The sequence below is a fragment of the Pseudophryne corroboree genome, chromosome 1 (assembly GCF_028390025.1).
Source record: "Pseudophryne corroboree isolate aPseCor3 chromosome 1, aPseCor3.hap2, whole genome shotgun sequence".
Classification (NCBI taxonomy): Eukaryota; Metazoa; Chordata; class Amphibia; order Anura; family Myobatrachidae; genus Pseudophryne; species Pseudophryne corroboree.
In genome coordinates, this window is record NC_086444.1 from 720,041,065 (window position 1) to 720,064,892 (window position 23,828).

The 23,828-nt window shown below is 43.9% G+C and overlaps 1 protein-coding gene across 17 annotated transcripts in view; it reads left to right on the forward strand.

The window, feature by feature from the left end:
- The window catches only part of UNC13A (unc-13 homolog A), a 425,576-nt gene that overhangs the window by 361,655 nt on the left and 40,093 nt on the right, over positions 1-23,828 (forward strand). For 10 of the 17 annotated variants that reach the window (XM_063915631.1, XM_063915548.1, XM_063915566.1 and 7 more), the window contains 5 exons: positions 1,287-1,343; positions 2,621-2,701; positions 5,137-5,284; positions 15,411-15,467; positions 17,177-17,269. In XM_063915631.1, coding sequence (XP_063771701.1) covers positions 1,287-1,343; positions 2,621-2,701; positions 5,137-5,284; positions 15,411-15,467; positions 17,177-17,269 — 436 coding nt within the window. The remainder of the gene's footprint in view (positions 1-1,286; positions 1,344-2,620; positions 2,702-5,136; positions 5,285-15,410; positions 15,468-17,176; positions 17,270-23,828) is intronic. The other 7 variants (XM_063915574.1, XM_063915602.1, XM_063915621.1 and 4 more) reach the window with 1 other exon arrangement.

Below are 23,828 nucleotides of genomic sequence, written 5' to 3' on the forward strand. Positions count from 1 at the left end.
TGTAGATATTTTCAAGAAGGATAATTATATGAAAGTTTGGCAAATAAATAATGGACTATGGGGGAGATGTACTAAGTTTTGGAAAGCTGATGGGTTGGTACTTTATCTCTCAGTACTTTATCACCCTACAAAGCTTAGTGCATCTGGCCCTATATCTATGAAGTTAAGTAAATTATTATGATCAGCTCCTCTGTTCAAATGACTTCATACAAAAAGGAAGATGCTTCAAATAAAACAGTGGATAGAGTAGATCCACCTACATCTAAAATAAGGATAAAATCTACAACACTACAGTATGGAAAAAGGGTATTTTAAGATGTAGGGAGGAAAATAACAGGCCAGCACAGGGAACCTTACATGTGCAGAGTATTCCATACTAACTAATATCCAACTAAAAACTGTACTGCTGCCTATCTCTAGCGCTACACAAGCATTTTGCCGGGTAATGCACTTTATATATATATATATTTATTTACAGGTTGAGTATCCCTTATCCAAAATTCAAAATCCCACATTTTTGAGTCCCCTACTGAGATAATGACATATATATTATATATTATGTGTATATATAGATATATTATATAGATATGTAATATAATATATCTATATATGTGTCATTATCTCAGTAGGGGAATCAAAAATGTGTGATTTTTGGATAAGGGATACTCAACCTGTATATATAATTTGAGCAGGACATAAAAATATCTATTCAAAATGTTCGCGTTACATATATTGTATGTGGTATTTTTAGATTGATTTTACACACACACACACACACACACACACACACACACACACACACACACATATATAGTTCCACAACAGTCGCCACTCCTTTGCTTTTGAGTCAGCTAGCCCCCATGCCCGATCATGCATAAGTGTACACAGTCCAAAAAGAACGGCACTGGAGGCAATTTGTACTGAAAACAAATAGCTTGTATCAGCAGGCGTGCTAATACAAGCTATTCGTTTTCAGTACAAATTGCCTCCAGTGCCGTTCTTTTTGGACTGTGTCTATCTATCTATCTATCTATCTATCTATCTATCTATCTATCTATCTATCTATCTATATATATATATACATGAAAATGCAAAGAGTAAGACTCTAGTGCAGTTTTCAGCTAGGATGACTGCAACCCTATAACTTCAATAGGTGTAGCTGCTAGGAATGCCTGGCATTATATATGATATAAATAGATTTTATTGGGTTAAACGGATGCATACTTGTCAATAGTACAGTATGTGCTGGCTTTGTATAACCTTTTTGGTGATTCTTTTTCTAATAGGGGACCCATCTCATCATTAATGCTGCCAAGGAGCTAGGACAACTATCAAAACTCAAGGTATAGTATATGTGATGCACCTCTATCTGAGTATCCTCTCCTCCCCCTTTATTATGTGACATATAATATATTTAATGTTTGATACTTAAAAAATAGGTAAAACAATAAAAAAAGCAAGGTATATAACTAGTAATGGAAAAAACATATTACCATGACTCTTATGAAAATTAAGTATTAATACCAGAGCCATTAAAATAAAGGGACATCTGTCCTGTACTCATAAGGGCATTGGGCAACAGCTAGAGTACTAAAGTATTGGAGCTGAGATAGAAGATACCATATAAGAGCCATTCTTTCAGACCCCTGTGGCCATACAAATTGAGAATCTGCTTTATCAAGCAGTTTGCTTGGCTAAGGTTATTCTAGGTTCTTTCATAGGGGTCGATTCAATTAATTGTGAATAGTGCTGGGAAGGTGGTCCCGGAGCTATTCAAGTCAGCGTGCTACTTGGGCTGTCTAGTGGATTTTTGCTTGCACCCCTCTCTGGATGCGAGCAGAAATCAAACAAAACTAGTGCTGCAATGCTGTTTATGCCCTAGCGAGGCGCTAACAGCCTTGCGGTGGGGTACTTATGTCGAAGAGTGCCCATTCTCGCACCTAAACAGCCTGTTTAAGGCACAAGTACAGGCATTGGCAGGCAAAGGAGCTTGATGAATTGAATAGCGTCGGGACCTCCTTCCCGGCGCTATACACTTCACAGTTAATTGAATCGAACCCAAAGGTTCCTAGAATTAGCTCTATATCTACATCTATCCTAAGCTTTAACCACAGAACTAATATTAAGAATACAGGCCTAGATTTATCAATCTTTGGAGAGTGATAAATTGCACAGTAAATAGTACCAACTAATCAGCTCCTGTCATTTCTCAAACACAGCCTGTAACATGACAGTTAGGAGCTGGTTGGTTGGTACTTTATCACCGTGCAATTTATCACTCACCAAGGCTTGATAAATCTGGGCCACAATTTGGTGAATTTCTTTACTATTTCTATATTCATTAGTATATAAAAAAACAACAACCTGTATTTCATGTGTTCTGCTTACTTTGCTTATGTTATTTACCACTGTACAACAGCCTCCCCCCTTTCCTGCTTGCAAAGCTTCCTGATGACCCTATTTGGGAAGCATAGAGAGGAGACAGATTCTCTCTTTTCAAACATATCACATTTCCCCAGACCAATATATGGAGGTGCCTAGACTATCATGACTGGAACAATCCTAGCAGACCACTGACTTTTTAGCTAATTAAATACTTTTTTGTTTGTTTGTTCTGTAGGATCATATGGTAAGGGAGGAGGCAAAGAGCTTGACCCCAAAGCAGTGTGCTGTAGTGGAACTTGCACTGGACACTATTAAGGTAAATTGTAGTGTGTACAATGTGTTTCTTTGTTTCATCTTTATTTTAATAATTATTCTAATAAGATGTGTATAATTATGGGGCCAATGCCAAGGTGGTAGCAACATACTCCAAAATGAATGGTGTAAAAATAGCATATTTCTGGATCTGCATGAGCTACAGTACATGTACACCTAGTTTAGGACAAATCAACATCATCAGCGTGTGCAAAAGATGTGCCTCCTAGAGTAGATGCAAATAATTGCTGGTCTGAGTAAGATCCCTAGACCTCAGCACAGCAGGCCCTTACAGAATCTACATGAAAACGGTCCTACACACCCCTGTTCTGTCTCTTTGGTTGTAATGCATGTTGCGTTCATAATATACCCCACATGCTATCACCCATTTGTGTCCTCTTTCTTTCTTTCTTGGCATTCGCAGTGCTAAAATACACAAATATATCCCATGCCAAATGGTGTAATACTCTCTCTGCATAAACACTTTGGGCGGTATTCAATTCTTTTCACCCCCCTTCCACACCCGTTCTGTTTCTGCTGACGGGCATGATATTATCATTTCAGCTCGCTACCCCCGGGGTAGCGAGGTTCCTTTACCCTTTAAGCAGCTAACCCTGATTGCTATGGGCACGATATGTGCAATAATGGGGATCACTTTAGCAAGGAGATTGGGCGTGATATATCATTTGAATACCGCTCTTTATGTATGCATCTTTATCTCTTCCTTTCTTAACACTATTATTTTTTTTTTATATACACCACTAGGTATACATAGCACTGTACAACAAGTAAACATAAAGCAAAGCTCTCAGTGATACTGTGGTAGAAAGAGAGGAGAGACAATGAGCACTTATGAAGGATAGAACATGAGGGAAGAGGGCCCTGCCCAAAAGTTTGCATTCTACACCAGTGGTTCTCAAAGACCCCAAGCAGTTCTGGCTTTCCAGGTCTCCAAGCAGGTGCACAGGTGTAATCATTAATAACTGACACATTTTCTAAGATCCACATGTGGAGCTAACTATTTCACTTGTGATTTTATGGGGACCTGGAAAACATGAACTGCTTGGGGTCCTGAGGACCGAGTTTGAGAACTTATGTTCTACACGGATGCTGTAAACAGTTGGAGGGTGAACTGGAAATGAGATAGTGTAGACATCATTTACATTACAACACATAATGTGTAGCGGGAAAAACATTTTCATTGGCTGCACATAGATGTTCCGCTCTGCGAATGGTCTGCTTGCAGATATGCGGACATTTCTGAGGGTGTTGCAAAAGTGTAAACAATACAAAAATGTCCAGCCCTCTACCATTTTAAAAACAACTCCTTTTGCTAGCTTAAACATTTTCTCTACAAATACTGCTTTGTACGGCTATAATAAGTAATGAAATTGAGGGACATTGGCATTGCCTTAATTACAGTATGTGGCACTTTTGTGTGTTTGATGCTTTGAGCTATGGGGGTAATTCCAAGTTGATCGCAGCAGGATTTTTGTTAGCAATTGGGCAAAACCATGTGCACTGCAGGGGAGGCAGATATAACATGTGCAGAGAGAGTTAGATATGGGTGGGGTGTGTTCAATCTGCAATCTAATTTGCAGTGTAAAAATAAAGCAGCCAGTATTTACCCTGCACAGAAACAAAATAACCCACCCAAATCTAACTCTCTCTGCACATGTTATATCTGCCTCCCCTGCAGTGCACATGGTTTTGCCCAATTGCTATCAAAAATCCTGCTGCGATCGACTTGGAATTACCCCCTATATTGGGTAATGTATATCCAAAAATGCTTTTTTCCCCAGAAGCGCAAAGCACAAGATCCCTGCCATTAACAATTTAGTACAAAGTCCATGAGAATTTCTGCCAACACTTCCTGTTACAGGGCACAAATGCAGCATTCCTACCTCTGTATCTCACTTTACTAATCTAGAACTTCAAATGAGTTCTTGATTTTTATATTGATAGGTGCACTTTTGCACACACGCATACTTAGCATGTATCTTCCTTATTCCAACCTACTCCTTCCCTCTGCCTGGGCATACCTCTGCAAGTATTTCCTTATTCCAACCTACTCTTTCCCTCTACCTGGGCATACTTCTGCAAGGATCTTCCTTATGCCACCCTACTCCTCCCCTTGTCTGAACATACGTCTACAAGGATCTTCCTTATGCCAACCTACTCCTTACCTATGCCTTGACATACTTCTGCAAGATTTTGCCATGTTCTTCTTAAATCTAAGCACATTAGCAGCATGTAGTCATATGATGCTACTAAAGACTATATAGCGCTGCACCTCTGTCACTTTATGTTCCATAAATAAGGTCTAACATGTGTACTGTAGCTGCACCATGTGGTAGTAGATTAATGGCTAACACTAATTAATCACCGGCTTTGTTTTGTGCTGTGCCCGGACTGTCACCTGGTTTATTTTTCTTACAGCAATATTTCCATGCTGGAGGCGTTGGTCTCAAAAAGACTTTCCTGGAGAAAAGTCCTGACCTGCAATCTCTACGCTATGCACTCTCTCTGTATACACAAGCTACGGATACACTCATCAAAACCTTTGTCCAAACACAGTCTGCTCAGGGTAAGAAATATATATAGAAATATATATATGTGTCGATATAATACACTTTTATTGTGTGGGGCATTGGTAGGGAGGTCTTAAACAGATAAATGGTGTAAATAACATATATCTAAAATATTTTTATATTTTACAATAGACTGCAAAAGTGGATTTCAAGAAAAAATTTTCTTCAGTCCAATAGCTTAAAATTACACCTCATGAATATTCATGTTTATTTGAGCCATGTGGTTTCAGACAAACAATTGGAAAAAAATTTCAAGTTGGTATAATACAGTCAGGGAGAATTATACCCCTTTTCCACTTGGTAGCACGGGTCGCAGCCGGTAGCCTGACACGGCTGCAACCCGTGCTAGAGCCCCTTTCTACACTATCTCACCAACCTGGCATATTGCCTGGGTAGGGACGCTGCTGCTGACGCGGCAGGGGCGGCGCTGGGAGATCAGATGATCTCACAGCGCCGCCCTTCTATACACTGTGAACGGGAGCTGAGCCGTGTCGCATCGACACGGCTTCCTTTTACACTACACAGCTTACCGGGTTGAACACGTGTTCAACCCGGCAAGCTACCTGGGTAGGATTCCCAGATCACTTGATCCGGGAATTTGCAGGTTCCACTAGGAAAAAACACGGGTAAATGCGCGCCCCCACGCATTTACCCATGTTTTTAGAGCTAGTGGAAAAGGGGTATAACCTGAACGGATTGATCAGTTTGTGCACAACTGTACACAAATTGATGCTTTTACAGTTACAGATGTGTCCTCATACAGCTAGCGTGAACACGTTTTCTCTCACAACTAGCCTCCCAGCACGTTAAACAGCCCTTCTAGTGCGACTTTTCCATTAAAATGCGTCTTATTTGCAAAACGATGTGAAAAGAACACACAAGCAGCTTTTCCTGATTAAAATATTGTGCGGCATGCCTATACAGTCTAGGAAAACACTGTAACATAGCACAGTTAAAACACAGAATATAGGCATGCCGCATATCATTTAAATCAGTAGAGTCGGCTTGTGCATCTTATTTGCACAGCGCCCAACGCTAACGGAGATGCACAGGACCTGTCAGCTCACTCAGGCCAGGCATCTCCCAATGCATGGCGTATTGCTGCAAGATGTATGAGGGCACGTCTCGTGGTTGTATCACCCAGCATGACGGAGACGCTGCAAGAGCTATAGCATTCTGTCTTTTTCTGTAAATATTGCATCTTATTTGCATCGCAGACACAAAACACCACTGAGAGTGTACTAGAAATGCTGCACTGTGACTTTAACAGCAGAGACTTTGTGTTAAACATGCACAAAGTCGCAGATGAAGCACAACAGAAGTTGGTGTGAAAAAAAAGCAGCGGATGCTGCATTGTAGCACATCGTATACAAATTCAGACTCTTTCGCACACAGATACAAATTGTTACAAATCAAATTGATTAGTGCCAGGTAGAAATTTCATTTTGTCACCATCCATTGTTTATTTATGCAAATAAGATGCACATTTTGAGTGAGAAATATGCTTGGGCAGCTGAGTCACCCGGACGTAGTTTTCCGATATGGGCTGTTTGGTTTGGCATGACTGAAGACATAGTGTATGAAAATACATCTGTAGGCGTGCACATGGTTCCCGTTAAAACAGTTTATACCACCTACAGTAGCTGCAGATTATGGTGTGCAAGTGAATTTCCCCTTTAAATTTGCTGAATGAAATATCTGTCTTTAAATAATGTGATGTCCAGCTGAAAAGCTTGACCACCGACAAAGTCATCATCTTCACAGACTTACCTTGCTGTGCAGGAGCAAAGCACAAAGCTAGTCAGATTTGGTTTTTGTCTGTTTTAAATGACACTGATGGATTATCTTTTGAAATATTAGTATGTTCCTCACACATAAAAGCATTTCAAGACACCTTCCTTATTCGAATTCTTCTCGAATTGCCAAAAACACAAACATAAAAAGAAAGGGGGAGATAATGAGTTGGATGGACAGAAAAAAAGGAAATTTGAAATATTTCTTATTTTTCCTGACTGCCCTCCAGGCCAGACAACAGGTACTGTATGCAGCCAGTATAGTTACAGACAGATTAGCAAACTGGCTGACAGACACTTTCCTGAGATGAACCAATGAAGTTCCCTTGTACCTAGGCAGACGTAGTTGATAATGATGTGTGTGAGAAGGACATTGCTGCTGCTTAACATTGGAGTTTGTAGATGCACACCAGTTATTACAATATTTAAGTAAATAATATAATTACATGTATCTCTCTGTATTAGGGATGCACCCAATACTATATATCATTTTCTATTAAAAAAAGGTGATATCAATAACTCTGTGCGCAATAATACTGCTGCTGGCTTACAAATGCTCTTACGAGGTTTCCTTCACCCCTCACCACAGTGATACAATAAAAGTTTTTGAGCAAATGACTTAGCCTGCGCTGTGAGAATGTAGTCCTTATTTAATATTCTCACATCTCCATCTCCATAACACTCAGTTTCACCATAGGGAAAATGAAACAAAGGTAATAATAGTGAAGTCTGTTTTAATACAGTGTGAGAAAATAAACAAATCTTTAAAAAAAAATCACAATAACAGTCAATTAAAACACCAATCCACTCCTGGTGATAAGTGAGTGCAGAGAAATTACCGGAAATAAATGGAACCGTGGCCAAACGGTTCCAAACAGTGCATGGATATTAGATGGAAACTGGCATCAGTCCGATCAGAATACCACCCTGGTTACCGGCTTCAGACTTTGCATTCCTTGTACACCTGGAGGCTTTCAACGCATTTCCACCCCTGCCTGGGGTCTTTTTCAAGGTATCCTGGTGAATAACTGACTTCCAAACATGTATGTGTATTTAAATGTCCTCTATCCAATCACAAGCCAAGGAGCACAGGTGGACCCTATACATAAATCTCCTAACAGTCTTTTGGTCCCCTGCTTTGCTCCTCCCTATTGGCTGTGTCCATATACACATTCTTATCATTATAGTAATCCAGTCCGGGCTCAACTAGCGTCGCGTCACTTCCGGTGACGTATTTCCTGTTCTTCGTGGAGTACCATGTCCTCCCGGTGTATGGCCTATACACTTATCCCCTACTCCTCGCGTCTGTGCGACTTCCGGGTATCCCACGTAACCTGCTAAACTCCCTTGGTTCTACGGAATGCATTGGCTGCAACCCATAGAGGCAGGGTAGGACTGGCCAAAATGCAGAGTGGCTTTCCACAGGAAGCACACTGTCTGTTAATCGCAGCCCGGTCTGGCAGTCCCAGAGGGAGAGACTACTTCCCAGTGGGATTGCCTGTACTGGCTGTGATTGGCAGGTAGCACTTCCAATGGGAAGTCACTGCCAGTCATAGTGTTGCCAATGCCGTCATGGACTGCAACTGGCTCACTGATGATTTGCTGTGGGAGCTGCAGCCATGCAGACAAAAGATAAAATATGCCACTGACCCAAACAATTCCAAACCATGATTTGCCAATGATTTTAGTGCATGATGCTAAAAATAAAGCAATAAATAAGCTATTACTGCGTAATTTTAATAGGAAAGTTAGGCTTGAGATTCATTATTTGCCAGACAAGATTAGGCTACATCTTTGAGATGAATTAGATCAGGGGTGGGGAACCTTTTTTCTACCAAGGGCTATTTGGATATTTATAAAATCCTTCGGGGGCCATACAAAAATGATCAACTTAAAAATTAGCCTGCCCCCAGTCAGTTGTTATGTTCTCAGTCAGTTGTTATGCCCCATTACATATGCCTACTGTCAGTTGTTTTGGCCCATTAGATATGCCCCATCAGTTGTTATGCCCCAGTAAATATGCCCCCTGTAGTTATGCCCCATTAGATATGCCCCATTAAATATGCCCCCTAGTAGTGCCGCTTACACACACACATTAAAAGAAAGAAAAAAAAACACAAAGCTCACCAGCCCCGCTCCTGCATCCGGACCGCTGCCCTCCCTCTCCTCAAAACTATGGGAGATGTCATGACGTCTCTCCCATAGCGCCGCACAGCCACACATGTACACTGCCTAAGCCAGAAGATGGAGCTCAGGAGTGAGCTCCTGCCTCCGGCTGCTGCTGAGGAGCCGGGTGCCCGCTGGTTGTAAAATCTCAGCGGGCGCTCGGCATCTCCTCTCGTTTAGGTGAGCCTGGCCGGGCCGGATCAAGTGGCTTTGAGGGCCTTTACGGCCCTCGGGCCTGAGGTTCCCCACCCCTGAATTAGATGAATATCATTAATGTAAGTAAGTCCACGAATGTTCCCTTTTCATTTTTTCAACAGTGTACATAACTGGACATTTGATACATCGGTCTAGATGAGTTTTCTGCTCTAGTGTCAAAAGCAGTCAAAAATTTAGATGACGATGAGACATCAGGAGATTGGTAGCACTGAAAAGCATAAAGTCTTTATATCAAGACCTGTCTCAAAAGTCTGAACCTAGAGATTTTGACCAAAAGGGAGACTCATAATTGAATCTACTGAATTTGTATTATTATTATTATTATTATTATTATTATTATTATTATGAAAGAAAAAAAGTGACTCTCATAAGGAGCCATTTTTGTCTGCTGAGAATTAAGGACTCTGGAAACTTACATTCTGATTCTAGCTATGAATTGGGACAATCTTTTCTATAACACTTCCTAAAGCTGCTTTTAGCTACTGTACTTTTGTCTCATTGTCTATTGATGTACTAGACTCAGGGTTGGTCCTAGACCTTGTGGCGCTCAGGGCGAAAGTTTCCTTTGGCACCCTGCCCCCGACAGGGCAAACAGGATTAATGTGCGCCACAGGCGCATGCCAAAAATAGGGGCGTGGCTTCATAGGGAAGGGGCATGGTCACAGTTTTGCCCCCTGTAGTTTTGCCCCCTGTAAAGTTGTGCCCCCTGTAGAGTTGTGCCCCCAGTAGCTGTTGTGCCCCCTGCAGCTGTGCCCTCCAGTAGTTGTGCCTCCAGTAGTTTTGCCCCCAGTACTGCGCCCTCAGTAGTTGTGCTCCCATTAGTTTTGACCCCAGTAGTTGTGCCCCCATTAGTTTTGCCCCATTACTGTGCCCACCAGTAGCTGTGCCCCTAGTAGCGCCGCTTGCCAAAAATAAAAAGATAAAAAATACTCACCAACCCCGCTCCTTCTTCCCGACTGCTGCTGCCCTCCGTCTCCGGTCGATCCCACAATGCTGTGCGGTGCACGATGACGTCAGGCGCACTGCATGGCAGGCACCAGCAGCGGGGAAAGGTCCTCTCCATGAAGGGAAACTAGATGCTACCTCACTGCGCTTCTAGTTTCCCTTCACGGAGAGGACCTTTTCCTAACCACTGCCGCCGCCACCCCAGTTAGTAGCAGGTCTTGCCACAGGGGCGGCGCCCTCGGGACAGCGGCGCCCCGGGCAAAAAGCCTGCTTGTCCGTAGCAAGAGCCGCTACTGACTAGACTGTTCTGATTAACAGAAGTGGGCCTTGGATTTCTGAAGAAACAGAAACCTATTTTATTGCCTATAATTATATGAAAAATTAAAGCTCTTGGTCTAACAGATCTTAAATAATTGGTATCTGGGTAACTATTACTAGTCCCCCACATGGAAGAAACCTGTGTTCATTACAGACCTTCATATGGCCTTCCAGACTTGAGACCTCCTCACCACTGGTGCTTAGCAGGTTTCATTCTGACTACTTTATGCTTCAGTTTGTGTTAAATGCAGACAGATGGCTACAGTGCTTCACCGTAAGATAAATATGGTTTGTATAGTATGTTATTCTGCTTATTTTTTAGGGTGAATACTTGGTGGTATTAATACTAGATTTACTGCATTGCAGGCAACTTTTTTTTTTTACAAAAGTCATATTAACTACCACCAAAGCACTTTAGTTAAAATATACTAATCAATTCTCCATGTATTTAACATGCCCTATTAAAATGTCTTTTCCCAGCAGACATTTTCTGTAAACCTGGTGGAGGTCATTTATGATGTACAAGATGGCATCTCTGCAGAGGAAATGCAGTAATTGGTTTTCGCCAGAGTCTGGGATAAATAACAATATTGTTGGCCCTAGCGTGATAATCGTGGCCCTCCACACTTCAGCTCATTATACCAAAACAGAAAAAAAACCTGTTCTCCACTTTATTAATAAGTATTGTCTTCTCTATTGAACAAACGAAGTGCAAATGGAAGAAACAAATCAGCCGCAAAAAAATGTAAATCTGCTTTGCTAGGCATCTTTATTATCTTGACCCAAAGAGGCAAATGAGGTTGGGTAGAGACCCAGCTATATTCAGGGTGCGGCTGTAGGGGAACAATCAGGGGCGGATCCAGAACAAAATGACAGGGGGGGCACTATGATGAGGAAGAGGGGGGTGTTACTAGTGCACGCCAAAGGTGCATGTTCTTGGAAAAGTGAGTGTGGCCTCTCAATACGGGCATAGCCTCTCAGCGAGGGGCGTGGCCTCAAAGGTAATGCCATATTCATATAATGGGGAGCAGGTGATGCCTTGGAAAGACAGAGGGTGACAGGAAAAAGAGGGTGATAGAGAGATAGTGACACAAGGTAGAGGCAGAGGGTGAGGCAATGGGTGACTGAGAGGCAATTGGTGACAGGGACAAGCAGAGTGTGACAGTGAGAGACAGTGGGTGACTTCAGGGAATGGATGACAGTGGGAGGCAGTGGGTGATGCCAGGAAATGGGTGGCAGGGAGAGGAAGTGAGTGATGCCTGGGGAAGACTGTGAGTGACAGAGGATGATGGGGTGTTGCAGTTGGTGACAGGAGAGAGGTGACGGGGAGAGATAGTGGGAGATGGAGAGGTACTGCAGTGAGTGACAGGAAAGGGTTATGGGAAAAGGCAGTGGGTGACAGGGAGAAGGTAATGGGGAGAAGCTGACAGGGATAAGAAGCGGGTGACAGGGAGATGCAGAGGTTGACGGGGAGAGGTTGATGCTTTGGAGAGACAGATGGTTATCTGGGCCCTATAAGCCTCTGGGATCCGTAGCGATGGACATACATGGTATAATTGCTCATTACACAGGACAGGTGCAGTAAGGTGTATTAATATAATGAGAGTCCTCACCAGTGAAGAGAGTGTTCTGTTAGCGGGAACGGCCTCTCCCCGTCCCATGTTGGAGGAGGTGTTCCCGGGTTTGCCCAACCAGAGCTGGACCTTCCAAGAGCAATGGCTGTCTGGGGTGGCACAGGAAACAGGCCAGGTGCCATCCACAGCACCATATACCATATAACATCCCAAGTCCCGTAGCTACTTTGCCACTAGCTAAACCACATGCAAACTAGGTCACTGTTGAACAGCTAATAGAAATAACTAAGACAAACTATTGTATAACACTCTCTGCTCCTGCTATCCCTTCTCCATCACTCAAGCAAGTAATTCACAGCCACTTTTAGTGATCACCAATGCCAGCCTGAATTTAAGCTGACCCTATATACATTGTCACCCTAGTTGCTTTACAATTTAACCAAAAAAAAAAAAACCAACAACCTGTAATTACTATATTTTACTGGTATGCCTTAATAATAAGGACATTGGGGGTTATTCAGAGTTAGTCGCAGATTTTGCTATTTTAGCAAAATCTGCAACCACTAAAATCGCATGCAGTGGGGGGCCGCCCAGCACATGGCAAAGTCGCCCAGCATGTTTGGTGCCGCCCCGCGATGGGATCACAATTCTATTTTGATCGCATTGCGAAAAGCTCAAATAGAGGTCGACCTCATGGCTGCGCAGGCAGGTGCACCGCCGCCATGCGATCTCAGGAAATGCAGGTGACATCATCGGCCCCGAAAATGTCCATGACACGCCTGCATTTCATGGTGCACTCCCCCCAACACTGTGTTACCGCCCCCAGAAGCCCGCCATCTGTCAATCATGATGCAAATGCATCCTTCCACACATGTAGATATATATAATACATATATTACATAGAACACATACACACAAACGAACACATAGAACACCACAAACATACATATATACAGTACACACACTCATAGAACACATCAATACATACATAGATCGATATACATACACAGAATACGTACACATAAATATACACATGGAACACATACATATACACACATACACAATTACACACCACATACAGTACTTACATTTGGAAACTGCCCTGTCCTGAAGGAAGAGGATGCTGCAGTTGTCATTAATGGCAGGACATGTTTCAAAAATAAGCCACCTTGGCATAATTGGTCCGGCAACTGTAGCCCCGCCCCCTCTCGGCTAAATGCCGCGATTCGTGGGTCGGCGTTGAGGGGGAGGAGCCAATATGACTCAATTACATGAGAATCTGTTCATATTGGCTCCGCCCCTTCCCGACAGACCCGCGAATCGCGGCAAATAGCTGCGCGAGGGGGCGGGGCTACAATTGATGGCCGTCCGACTCCAGACCAATGCTGGAAAAAAATGTGCGCCGTAGCTTTAAAGTGTGGTAGCACAATCCTGCTCCCCGCCTGAGCCGCTGGCAGAACATCTTGCTTGGTGCCGTCCCAGAACAGAGCGGCGGCTATTAATGGTTCAGGTCCCTTAATAGCGGTGTGCACCGCCGCTACTGTAGTCTCTCCCTCACCTCTCTCTCCCCGCCCGACAGGAGGGCTAAGAGGCTGACTCGCTCATCCTGGACACGGGCGGGCTTGCGGTTTAAATGAATGAACGACAGGGGGGGCACGTGCCTTTGTGCCCCCCCTCCCCCTAAATCCGCCACTGGGAACAACGCACAAATTTTGAGCATTCCTATAAAGATCCAGCATCCCTTTGCTGAACACCTGGGGGCTGGATTTCACTACAGCAACTTATTCGTGGTCATCCAGTTTTAATGGAAATCAGTCAGGGTATCTAGCATTGTAGCATGTGAGGAATTCAGGAGAGGGATATATTGCCTATTTTTACATTGTTTATTCCTGGTTTTACACAGTGCATGATTTATTACAGGTGGACATCTTGTGTGGGGTCTCGCAAATGTGCTTCTCCACTGAACAGGTTCCATGGAAAGTACATAATGGGACAGTACCTACATCAGCTTTTAGAAGAGCAGAGTTTTTCTGAGTGTTCGCAGTAGCAATGCAATAAAAAGCTTCCCCACACAAATGACACATGTAATGAATTTCTTGCTATCAAATTACTGTCATGATTCATGTAGACCAGTGCTTCCCAAAATTTTTGAATTACGGCACCCTAGAGTATAAGAATTATTTTCACGGCACCACTTGAAGAAAGGTTTGTTATGGAGAAATTCAGAAAAACATATTAAATAAATTGTGCTTATATATCATCCTCAGTTATGTGGTGAGGGACAGGATTCGCTTCAGTTTGTCCACATATTTTATGACTGGTAGCCACCAGCACTGGTTTTGCCTATTACATTGACCATAAATAATTTGAATCGATCCTGGACCACCCTGCAAGTGCCCCAGTTTGGGAACCACTGATACAAACCATAAATAAGACTAAAGCCGTGAGCACTTAGAAGTGAATATGAAAAGAAATGGGTAGAAGGTTTGACTTTCATCTGACATTTACACTGCTGTACCTCTTGCACCTCAGATATGGAAACCAGAACTAATCAAAAACAAAGTTTTGTGTGATCCATCTCAGGTGCCTTTGTAAATAACCTCCACTCTGTTTACCTACTAATAAAAAAACACAGTCTTGTGTGCGAAAAGCATAAAGTAATGAGGGTCAGTTGAGTCAGCAGACTAGAAAGTGCTGACAGCGCACACGATTAAAGGCTACATGGCACTATAGTATAGACAAAATGATATCTTCCCTATAGATTGTACATTTGTGAGCAGGGCCCTCTTACCTCTTTGTCTGTCTGTTAATACACAGTGTTGTTTTATTGCTGTTTGTTCCCAATTATCATGCACAATTAATTATGCTGGCACTATTTAAATAACTGTTAACAATATCTGTGGTGCCCCCTTAAATGACACAAATGGAAAGCTTGGTGAGTACTATGGTTGTTTTGCACTAGATTCACCCAGGACGGATATATATTGGAATCCAGATCAACGTGTGCAGAGTATACAAACCAATTTTATTCTCCTCTCTTACCACCACTCTGCACCTCCTTCCTGACACCTCTTCCATCTCTTGCTTTTTCCCTCTCCTTTATTTCCCAGTTCATGGTGGAAAAGGTATTAGGTTTACTCTTTCTGAAGAGATTTATCCAGAAAAGGGTATGTCATTGGTGCCATAGTCTTTGGAAGCATGTATTACCTTGTCATGCCTATAGGCAACTTACTCCTTCTTACTGCCAGCTAGGGCTTATTTTCTGGCTTATGAGGAGTACAGGGGGAGCATGTAGAAACTCCAGTCCCACTTGTCAGTGATCACACCAAGTTTTTTCTTAATACACTGTGTCTGTGTAACAATTTCCCTTCCATGCACTATGTGTGTGTCTGTTTGTGTGTGTGTTTATAATGTGAAGCTGCTGAACAGCCTGCCTTATACTAATTATATAAACCTGTTTGCAGATTATCTATAGTACCAAGCAGCCTATATACATTGGCAGACAATGGAAAGAAGGCTACCTTCTGTTGAGCTCTCTGTGTATCAGATCAAAATAACTGGGAATTTGAAGTAGGTCATGTAAATAAATAGCTGCTGTAATATGAGATATAATAAGAGAAAAAAACAATTCCACAGAGATGCTAAAGCCACTCCCTGTCACTGAATTTGTTCACCTGGCTGTATAAGTGGGACTGAAGTATCAACTCCTTTTCTGTCAGTAACATATTATGGCACGCTCTTGGGGTCCTTATTACAGGAACGTCTTGCCAGACTCAGCAAGATGACCTTTTGCCTGTGGAAAGCATGCAATGCATCAGAATGCCCAGCTCATTACAAGTACAAAACATGCAAGTTTATGGTTTATCACCTTTTCTTCTTTGTCTATAATGGAGCAATAATGATGGCATTTATATTTAGTTTATATGCTGCAGAAATAAATCATTAGAAGGTCAAAAAAAGGAACCCGTGATGGCACTTGGAAAGACCCAAGGGCCCAATCTAAGCAAAAGTTTCAACAGGGATTTTCTGCGGGAGGTTGGTCGCAATACACACAGATGTGTCCACATACATCTATCCTCCATGTGCTATAAATTATGTTCAAAATAACGTGTGTGCGCCATGTGACTCTGTAGTTGAAAGCACATTTTTGGCCGACTTTTACGTTAAAATGTGTCTTATTTACAAAGTGATGCAAACAGGTTGCATACATTCACAACCCACATAAATAGCTTATGCTGATTAAAATGTTATGCGCATGCCTATATTCTGTGTGCGACCGCGTCTGTATCTGCATACGAAATGCTTTCTAGGAAAACACTGTAGCATAGTATTTCGTATGCAAATAAAGCCACAGTCGTACATCTAATATAGGCAGACGCATATACATTTAATCAGCATAAGCTATTTGTGCGACCTATTTGCATCACTTTGCGAATAAGACGTATTTTAACTGAAAAAGTCGCAAAAAAGACGTTCAGTGATACAGAGTCACGCTATAGCATGTTGCGACTAGAATGGCTGTTTAACACGCAAGGAGGCTAGATGTATATAGACACATCTGTAATATTGATTTAACAGCAAATAGAGCAGTACTAAGTTGCATGTTGCACTGGGAGAGCATGGAGAGACTGCAGTGCCAAAGTCTCAGAAGTAGAACCTGGTGGACTTGAGTTACAGTAAAGCAGTAACCCAATTCCTCACTGCCGAACATAAAATAAATGGCTGCTGGCAGGAGTAAAAATTTTTAAGTTGACATAATATATCAGAAAGTTACTATTAAATCCGTAGGGGCCAGCCAAACACTGCCAGCAGTTATACTTAGGAGCACTTTTGTCATATTTGTCTGACTAACTATGCCAAATATTCCTCTCATCAGGATCTGGTGTGGATGATTCGGTTGGAGAAGTTTCAATCCACGTAGAACTCTTCACCCACCCAGGAACGGGAGAGCACAAGATTAGTGTGAAAGGTAATGTAGAATGAAAATAATATAATTCAGCATCATACAAACACTAGGTCCAAAGTAAAATTCAAAACCATATTCCACATGAGACCAGCAGCACACACTAGAAGGCTCATTCAGGTGTGGTTGTTCTTGCTGCTGCTGTTGCTATCTTTTGCCACAAGAAGTTGCAATTGTATGCTAATACGGACAGAACCTGAGCATAGGGACACCCACTGCTATTGCATCGTTTCCGGTCGACAACATAAAACTGCTGATACATCAGTGCTATCGTCGCAAATCGGGTCATGTATGAGAGTCTTGAGTTGAGTGCCTCTGAAGACACCCATGCTGAGCTGCTCTCCTGGGACGCAGAGAGCTCTCATGTAGCAAGTAAGATTGCAACTGTTAATTTATACACACCCACAAAATAGCATCTGAACAACCATGACACGCTTGCGTTTACCCAACCACTCTCCGCTCCCACCCCCAAACGCTTTGTGGCCGCAGTCACGGTTCACTCACTGCGCATGTGCACTGCAGCTCAGATGCATGGGCAGTAAGAAAACATTGGCCAATATGTGTAGCTGCTTTGTGACCACACTTGAATGAGCCTCCATATGCATCCAAAGGCTGGAGTGCTAGGCACATAGTTACTGAAAAATCTCACAAGAGCCAGCACATAATTTTTAAGAAAATTATTTTATCCACCTTAAAAATAATAATAATAATAATAATAATAATAATTAATAACAATTGTATTTATATGGTGCTTTTATCCCGCAGGACTCAGAGTTGCTTTACATACTTTAAAACATGGTATATTGTACAAAGACATTAGAACAGTGCCACTGCCACCCAGGGTAGGGGGCGCTGTTGGCAGCACTTGTCAATTATCTGTTTTAATTACTTTCATTAATGGCTTACCCCCTTTTTGAAGCCAAGCATCTCCTGACCCTCCCTGTCTCCTTCCTCCACCCCTTCCATCCCCAATACCTATATTCATGAACTTTACAGCTCTTTGTTATTCAGTCACACTGTCCTTTATTACATTTGAAGATGCTGACATACCCAAGATTCGTACTCACTACATATGGCATTGCAGTCAGACACTATTCATTAAGCTATCTGCACTTACATAGAATCCTAGAAAATTCTGCAAAGCTGAGACACCCTGGGCCTGTACAGATTTTGGAACCGGCAAGCCTGCCGTGGAATAAGCATGCTGGATAGTGAGCCTGATCCAGCATGCAATTGACTACTTTGAAGCAGGACACATTTTTATTGGGATCATAAAGAACGAATAGCGAGTCCGATTTCCTGTGATGAGCTGTCCTCTTTACATACACCTTCAAAGCCCTCACAACATCCAAAGACTTTGAAGTAGCAGAGCTGTCCGTAACAACCAGAACCACAATAGGCTGGTTGATGTGAAATGCGTACACCACCTTAGGAAGAAATTGCTGATGAGTCCTGAGTTCAGCTCTGTCCTCATGGAAAATTAAGTAGGGGCTCTTGTAAGACAATGCCCCCAGCTCCGACACACTGCTTCAGCAGTGTGACGGTCTTCCACGTAAGGTACTTTACGTCCACCTCCTGTAACTGTTCAAAAAGTCCGATTGAAGGAAGTGCAGAACCAAATTGAGATCCCAAGGTGCTGCGGGAGTCACAAAGGGAGGTTAGATGTGCAAAACACCCTTCAAGAACGTCTGGACCTCAGGGAGAGAAGCCAATTGTTTCTTAAAGTAAATAGACAAGGCTGAAATGTGGACTTTAATGGAGCCTAGACGTAGGCCCACACTCACTCCCGACTGCAGAAAAAGCAGGAAACGTCCTAGATGAAATTCCGCCGCAGAATATTGTCTGCTTTCACACAAAAAGACATACTTCCATATACGGTGGTAATGTTTAGACGTTACCCCCTTTCTGGCTTGGATCATAGTTAGGATGACCTTGTCAGGAATCCCTCTCCTGGCTAGAATCAGCCGTCTAACTTCCATGCCATTAAACGTAGCCACGGTAAGTCTTGATAGACAAATGGGCACTGTTGCAGAAGATCCTCGTGAAGAGGTAGAGGCCACAGATCTTCATTCAGCGTCTCGAGAAGATCCACGTACCAGGCCCTTTGCAGTCTGTCCAGAGCAATGAGTATTGCTTGAACCTTTTCCCTTTTTATTCTCTTTAGAATTCTTGGGATCAGAGGAAGTGGAGGAAACACGTACAACAGCTGGTAGACCCACGGAGTTGTCAGAGCGTCTACCGCCACTGCTTGTGGGTCTTTCGACCTGGAACAATACCACTTCAGCTTCTTGTTGAGTCGAGTGGCCATCATGTCAATCTCTGGATATCCCCACCGACGTGTCAACCACTGGAACACCTCTGGGTCAAGGCCCCACTCACCCGGGTGCAGGTCGTGTCTGCTGAGGAAGTCTGCTTCCCAGTTGTCTACTCCCGGAATGAAGACCGCCAACAACGCCACGGCGTGTTTTTCCGCCCAGAGGAGAATTCTTGACACCTCTGACATTGTTGCTCTACTTTTCGTTTTCGTTCCGCCCAGTCGGTTTATGTACGTTACTACCGTTACATTGTCCGGCTGGACTTGAATGGTCTGATTCTGAAGTAGAGATGAGGCCTGCAGAAGGGCATTGTAGATAGCCGTGAGTTTCAGGATGTTTATTGGAAGGACGACTTCCTTACTTGACCATCTTCTTTGAAACTGCACCCCCTGGGTGACTGCTCCCCAACCTCTGAGGCTTGCATCCGTGGTTAGCAGAATCCAATTCCGAATCCCGAACCTCCGACCCTCGACGAGGTGAGAAGTCTGTAGCCACCACAGATCCTGGCTTTTGGCGACAGACGGATCCTTTGGTGCATGTGAAGATGTGATCCGGACCATTTGCCAGTAGATCCAGCTGGACGGGCCTCGCATGAAACCTTCCGTACTGAAGAGCCTCATAAGAGGCCACCATTTTCCCCAGAAGGCGAATGCACAGATGCACTGAGATCCGGGTTGGCTTCAGGACAGCCCCAAACCGACTGGATTACCATAGCCTTCTCCAAGGGAAGGGATACTCTCTGAGACTCTGTGTCCAGTATCATTCCCAGGAAAGGAAGCCTCTGTGTCAGTTCCAGGTGAGATTTTGGTAAGATCAGAATCCACCCGTGATCCAGGAGTAGTCTGGTTGAGAGGCCAATGCTGTCCAACAACCACTCCCTGGACTGTGCCTTTATCAGAAGATCGTCCAGGTACGAAATTATGTTCACTCCCTGTTTGCGGAGTAGAAACATCATCTCTGCCATCACTTTGGTGAACACTCTCAGTGCCTTGGAGAGACCAAATGGCAGGGCCTGGAACTGGTAGTGCCAGTCCTGCAGTGCAAACCATAGATAAGCCTGATGAGGCGGCCAGATCGGAATGTGAAGGTACGCATCCTTGATATCCAGAGACACTAGGAATTCCCACTCCTCCAGACCTGAGAACTCAGAGACTCCATCTTGAATTTGAACACTCGTAAGTACGGGTTCAATGACTTGAGGTTCAGAATCGGTCTTACCGAACCGTCTGGTTTCGGTACTACAAACAAGTTGGAATAATATCCCTTGTTTTGCAGATGAAGTGGAACGGGAACAATGACCTGAGTCTGAACCAGTTTTTGCATGGCGTCCTGTAAAGTTATACTTGCCTCTTGTGAAACTGGTAAGCCTGATTTGAAGAATCTGTGAGGTGGGAGGTCCTGGAACCCCAGTCTGTAGCCCTGGGAAATAAGATCTATGACCCAGGGATCCTGGCACATACTTGGCTGAAGTTTTTGATTAAGCAGAACTTGAGCTCTGTGCCTGTGAACTGGCAGTTGCTGGTTTGCGTGGTTTACCTCTAGCACCTCTGGTGGCTGTAGAAGAACCTCTGGGTTTGCCCCTAAACCTGACCTGATTAAACCTTCAAAGCTGGGGGAGCTGCAGAAGGAATATATGTGGTCTTACCCGCAGTAGCTTTGGAGATCCAATTGTCTAGTTCATCTCCAAATAAGGCCTCTCCTGTGAAGGGTAGGCCTTCCACGCCTTTCCTGGAGTCCGCGTCAGCAGTCCGCTGACGAAGCCATAAGCCCCTGCGTGCTGACACTGCCATAGCAGTGGTGCGTGCATTTAGCAAGCCTATTTCTTTTATGGCTTCTACCATAAAGTTTGTAGAGTCCTGTATATGTTGCAGGAGTAAAATAATCTCCCCTTGAGGCAAGGAATCTAACCCCTCAATTAGGTTACCCGACCATTTGGCAATGGCTCTTGTAATCCACCAACATGCTATAGTGGGTCTCTGGGCCACCCCAGCAGCTGTATACAAGGATTTGAGTGTGGCCTCAATTTTGCGATCAGCCGCGTATTTCAGGGAGGCTGCACCCGGGACAGGCAATACAACTTTTCGTGACAGCCTGGATACTGATGCATCCACTATCCCATTTTTTCCTATCCTCAGGAGGAAAAGGAAAAGATGATAACAACCTTTTAGGGATTTGAAATTTCCTGTCAGGATTAACCCACGATTCTTCAAACAGAGTATTTAGTTTCTTTGACTCAGGAAAAGTGGCTGAGGATTTCTTTTTTATATTAAAATAAGATTCCTCACTCTCCTCTGTCACCTTATCAGGGATATGCAGAACTTCTCTGATAGCCTCTATGAGAGCCTCTATTCCCTTTCAAAGAGTATCCTCCCCCACCTCTGAGTACACCTCCCCCTCCTCCATGTATGACCCCTCATCATCATAGTCAGACTGCAGGATATGGGCCAAAGTACGTTTTTGCGGACAAATGGCAGGGGACTGAGACACTGGTTTGGGTACTGAGTCTCTGTTCATAAACTCAGTCATAGATTGTCTTAAGTATTGTGTCTCTTTCTCATTGCGGGACAATTTAGTAGAAATGTTGGAAATAATTCCCCTAATGGAGTCCAGCCATGCTGGTTCTGTCCTGCTAGCCTGGGAAGGGACAGTACACTGAGTACACACTAGTGAACCCCCTGGAGAAAAGGAACACTGTGCCTTACATGAAACACCCTCTTTGCCTGACATACTGTAACAGTGACAGCACACACACAGGAAAAGGTTAAATGCACAATTAACCCACAAAGAGCCCTTTCAGGGAGACACAGAGAGAGTATGGAGCCAGCACGCGGCACCCTTACTGCTAATGCCAAGCTTAGCCGGGTCGCAGACTAAGTACCTATATTAGGGACTTAGTACACTAATAACCGCTCCCCCCCTGCTATGACCCTCTCGTACTGCTGAGGTAATCTGGAATTTCTCCGGAGGAGCTGCGCGTCCCTGTCAGTCAGCGCCTGTGTCCTCACACAGCGGGAAACGCAGTCCACCCCATTCAGAAGCCGTGCGTCTGCGTAACCTCATGCTGCCATAATGACTGGCGACTTGCTAACCGGGACGCCGGCTCAGTTCTCACCACTCTTCTTTCTTCTGGCTCTGTTAGGGGTGGTGGCGTGCTGCGGGAATGTACGCTTGCCGTGGTGGGACTTGCGAAAAGTTCCCTCAGGAGCTCAGTAGTGTCCTGTCAGCGGGGAACACGACCATTAACCCTTCAAGAAGTTGCGCCATTACCCCTCCTAAGTGCCACGAAGCAGGCAGGCTGGTGCCATCCAGTCCTGCCTGAAAATAACAAACACATAAAATAAAAGCAGAAAACTCTTCAGGAGCTTCCAGAGATGTGACCAGCTCCTCCGGGCACATTTTCTAAACTGAGTCTGGTAGGAGGGTGCCCAAGGATCCTAGTGGACCCATCTATACCCCATGGTACTAAATGGATTCCCAGTATCCCCTAGGACGTAAGAGAAAGGAACAAGCTCACCACTACATACTTTTGATGTTTAGATTGGGTTCTCTGCTCCTGCTTCTGTTTGGTGTCCTTCAGATACGATGGGAAAAAATGTCAAGGTCGTAGCACCTTGATGGTAATTCTGAGTTGATCGCAGCAGCACGTTTGTTAGCAATTGGGCAAAACCATGGCCCTCATTCCGAGTTGTTCGCTCGCTAGCTGCTTTTAGCAGCATTGCACACGCTAAGCCGCCACCCTCTGGGAGTGTATCTAAGCATAGCAGAATTGCGAACGAAAGATTAGCAGAATTGCGAATAAAAATTTCTTAGCAGTTTCTGAGTAGCTCGAGACTTACTCAGCCATTGCGATCAGTTCAGTCAGTTTAGTTCCTGGTTTGACGTCACAAACACACCCAGCGTTCGCCCAGACACTCCCCCGTTTCTTCAGACACTCCCGCGTTTTTCCCAGAAACGCCAGCGTTTTTTCGCACATTCCCATAAAACGGCCAGTTTCAGCCCAGAAACACCCACTTCCTGTCAATCACACTACGATCACCAAAACGATGAAAAATCCTCGTTATACGGTGAGTAAAATACCTAACTTTTGTGTAAAATAACTAAGTGCATGCGCTCTGCGAACCTTGCGCATGCGCAGTAAGCGACTAATCGCAATATAGCGAAAATCAGCAACGAGCGAACAACTCGGAATGACCCCCCATGCGCACTGCAGGGGGGGGGGGGGCAGATATAACATTTGCAGAGAGAGTTAC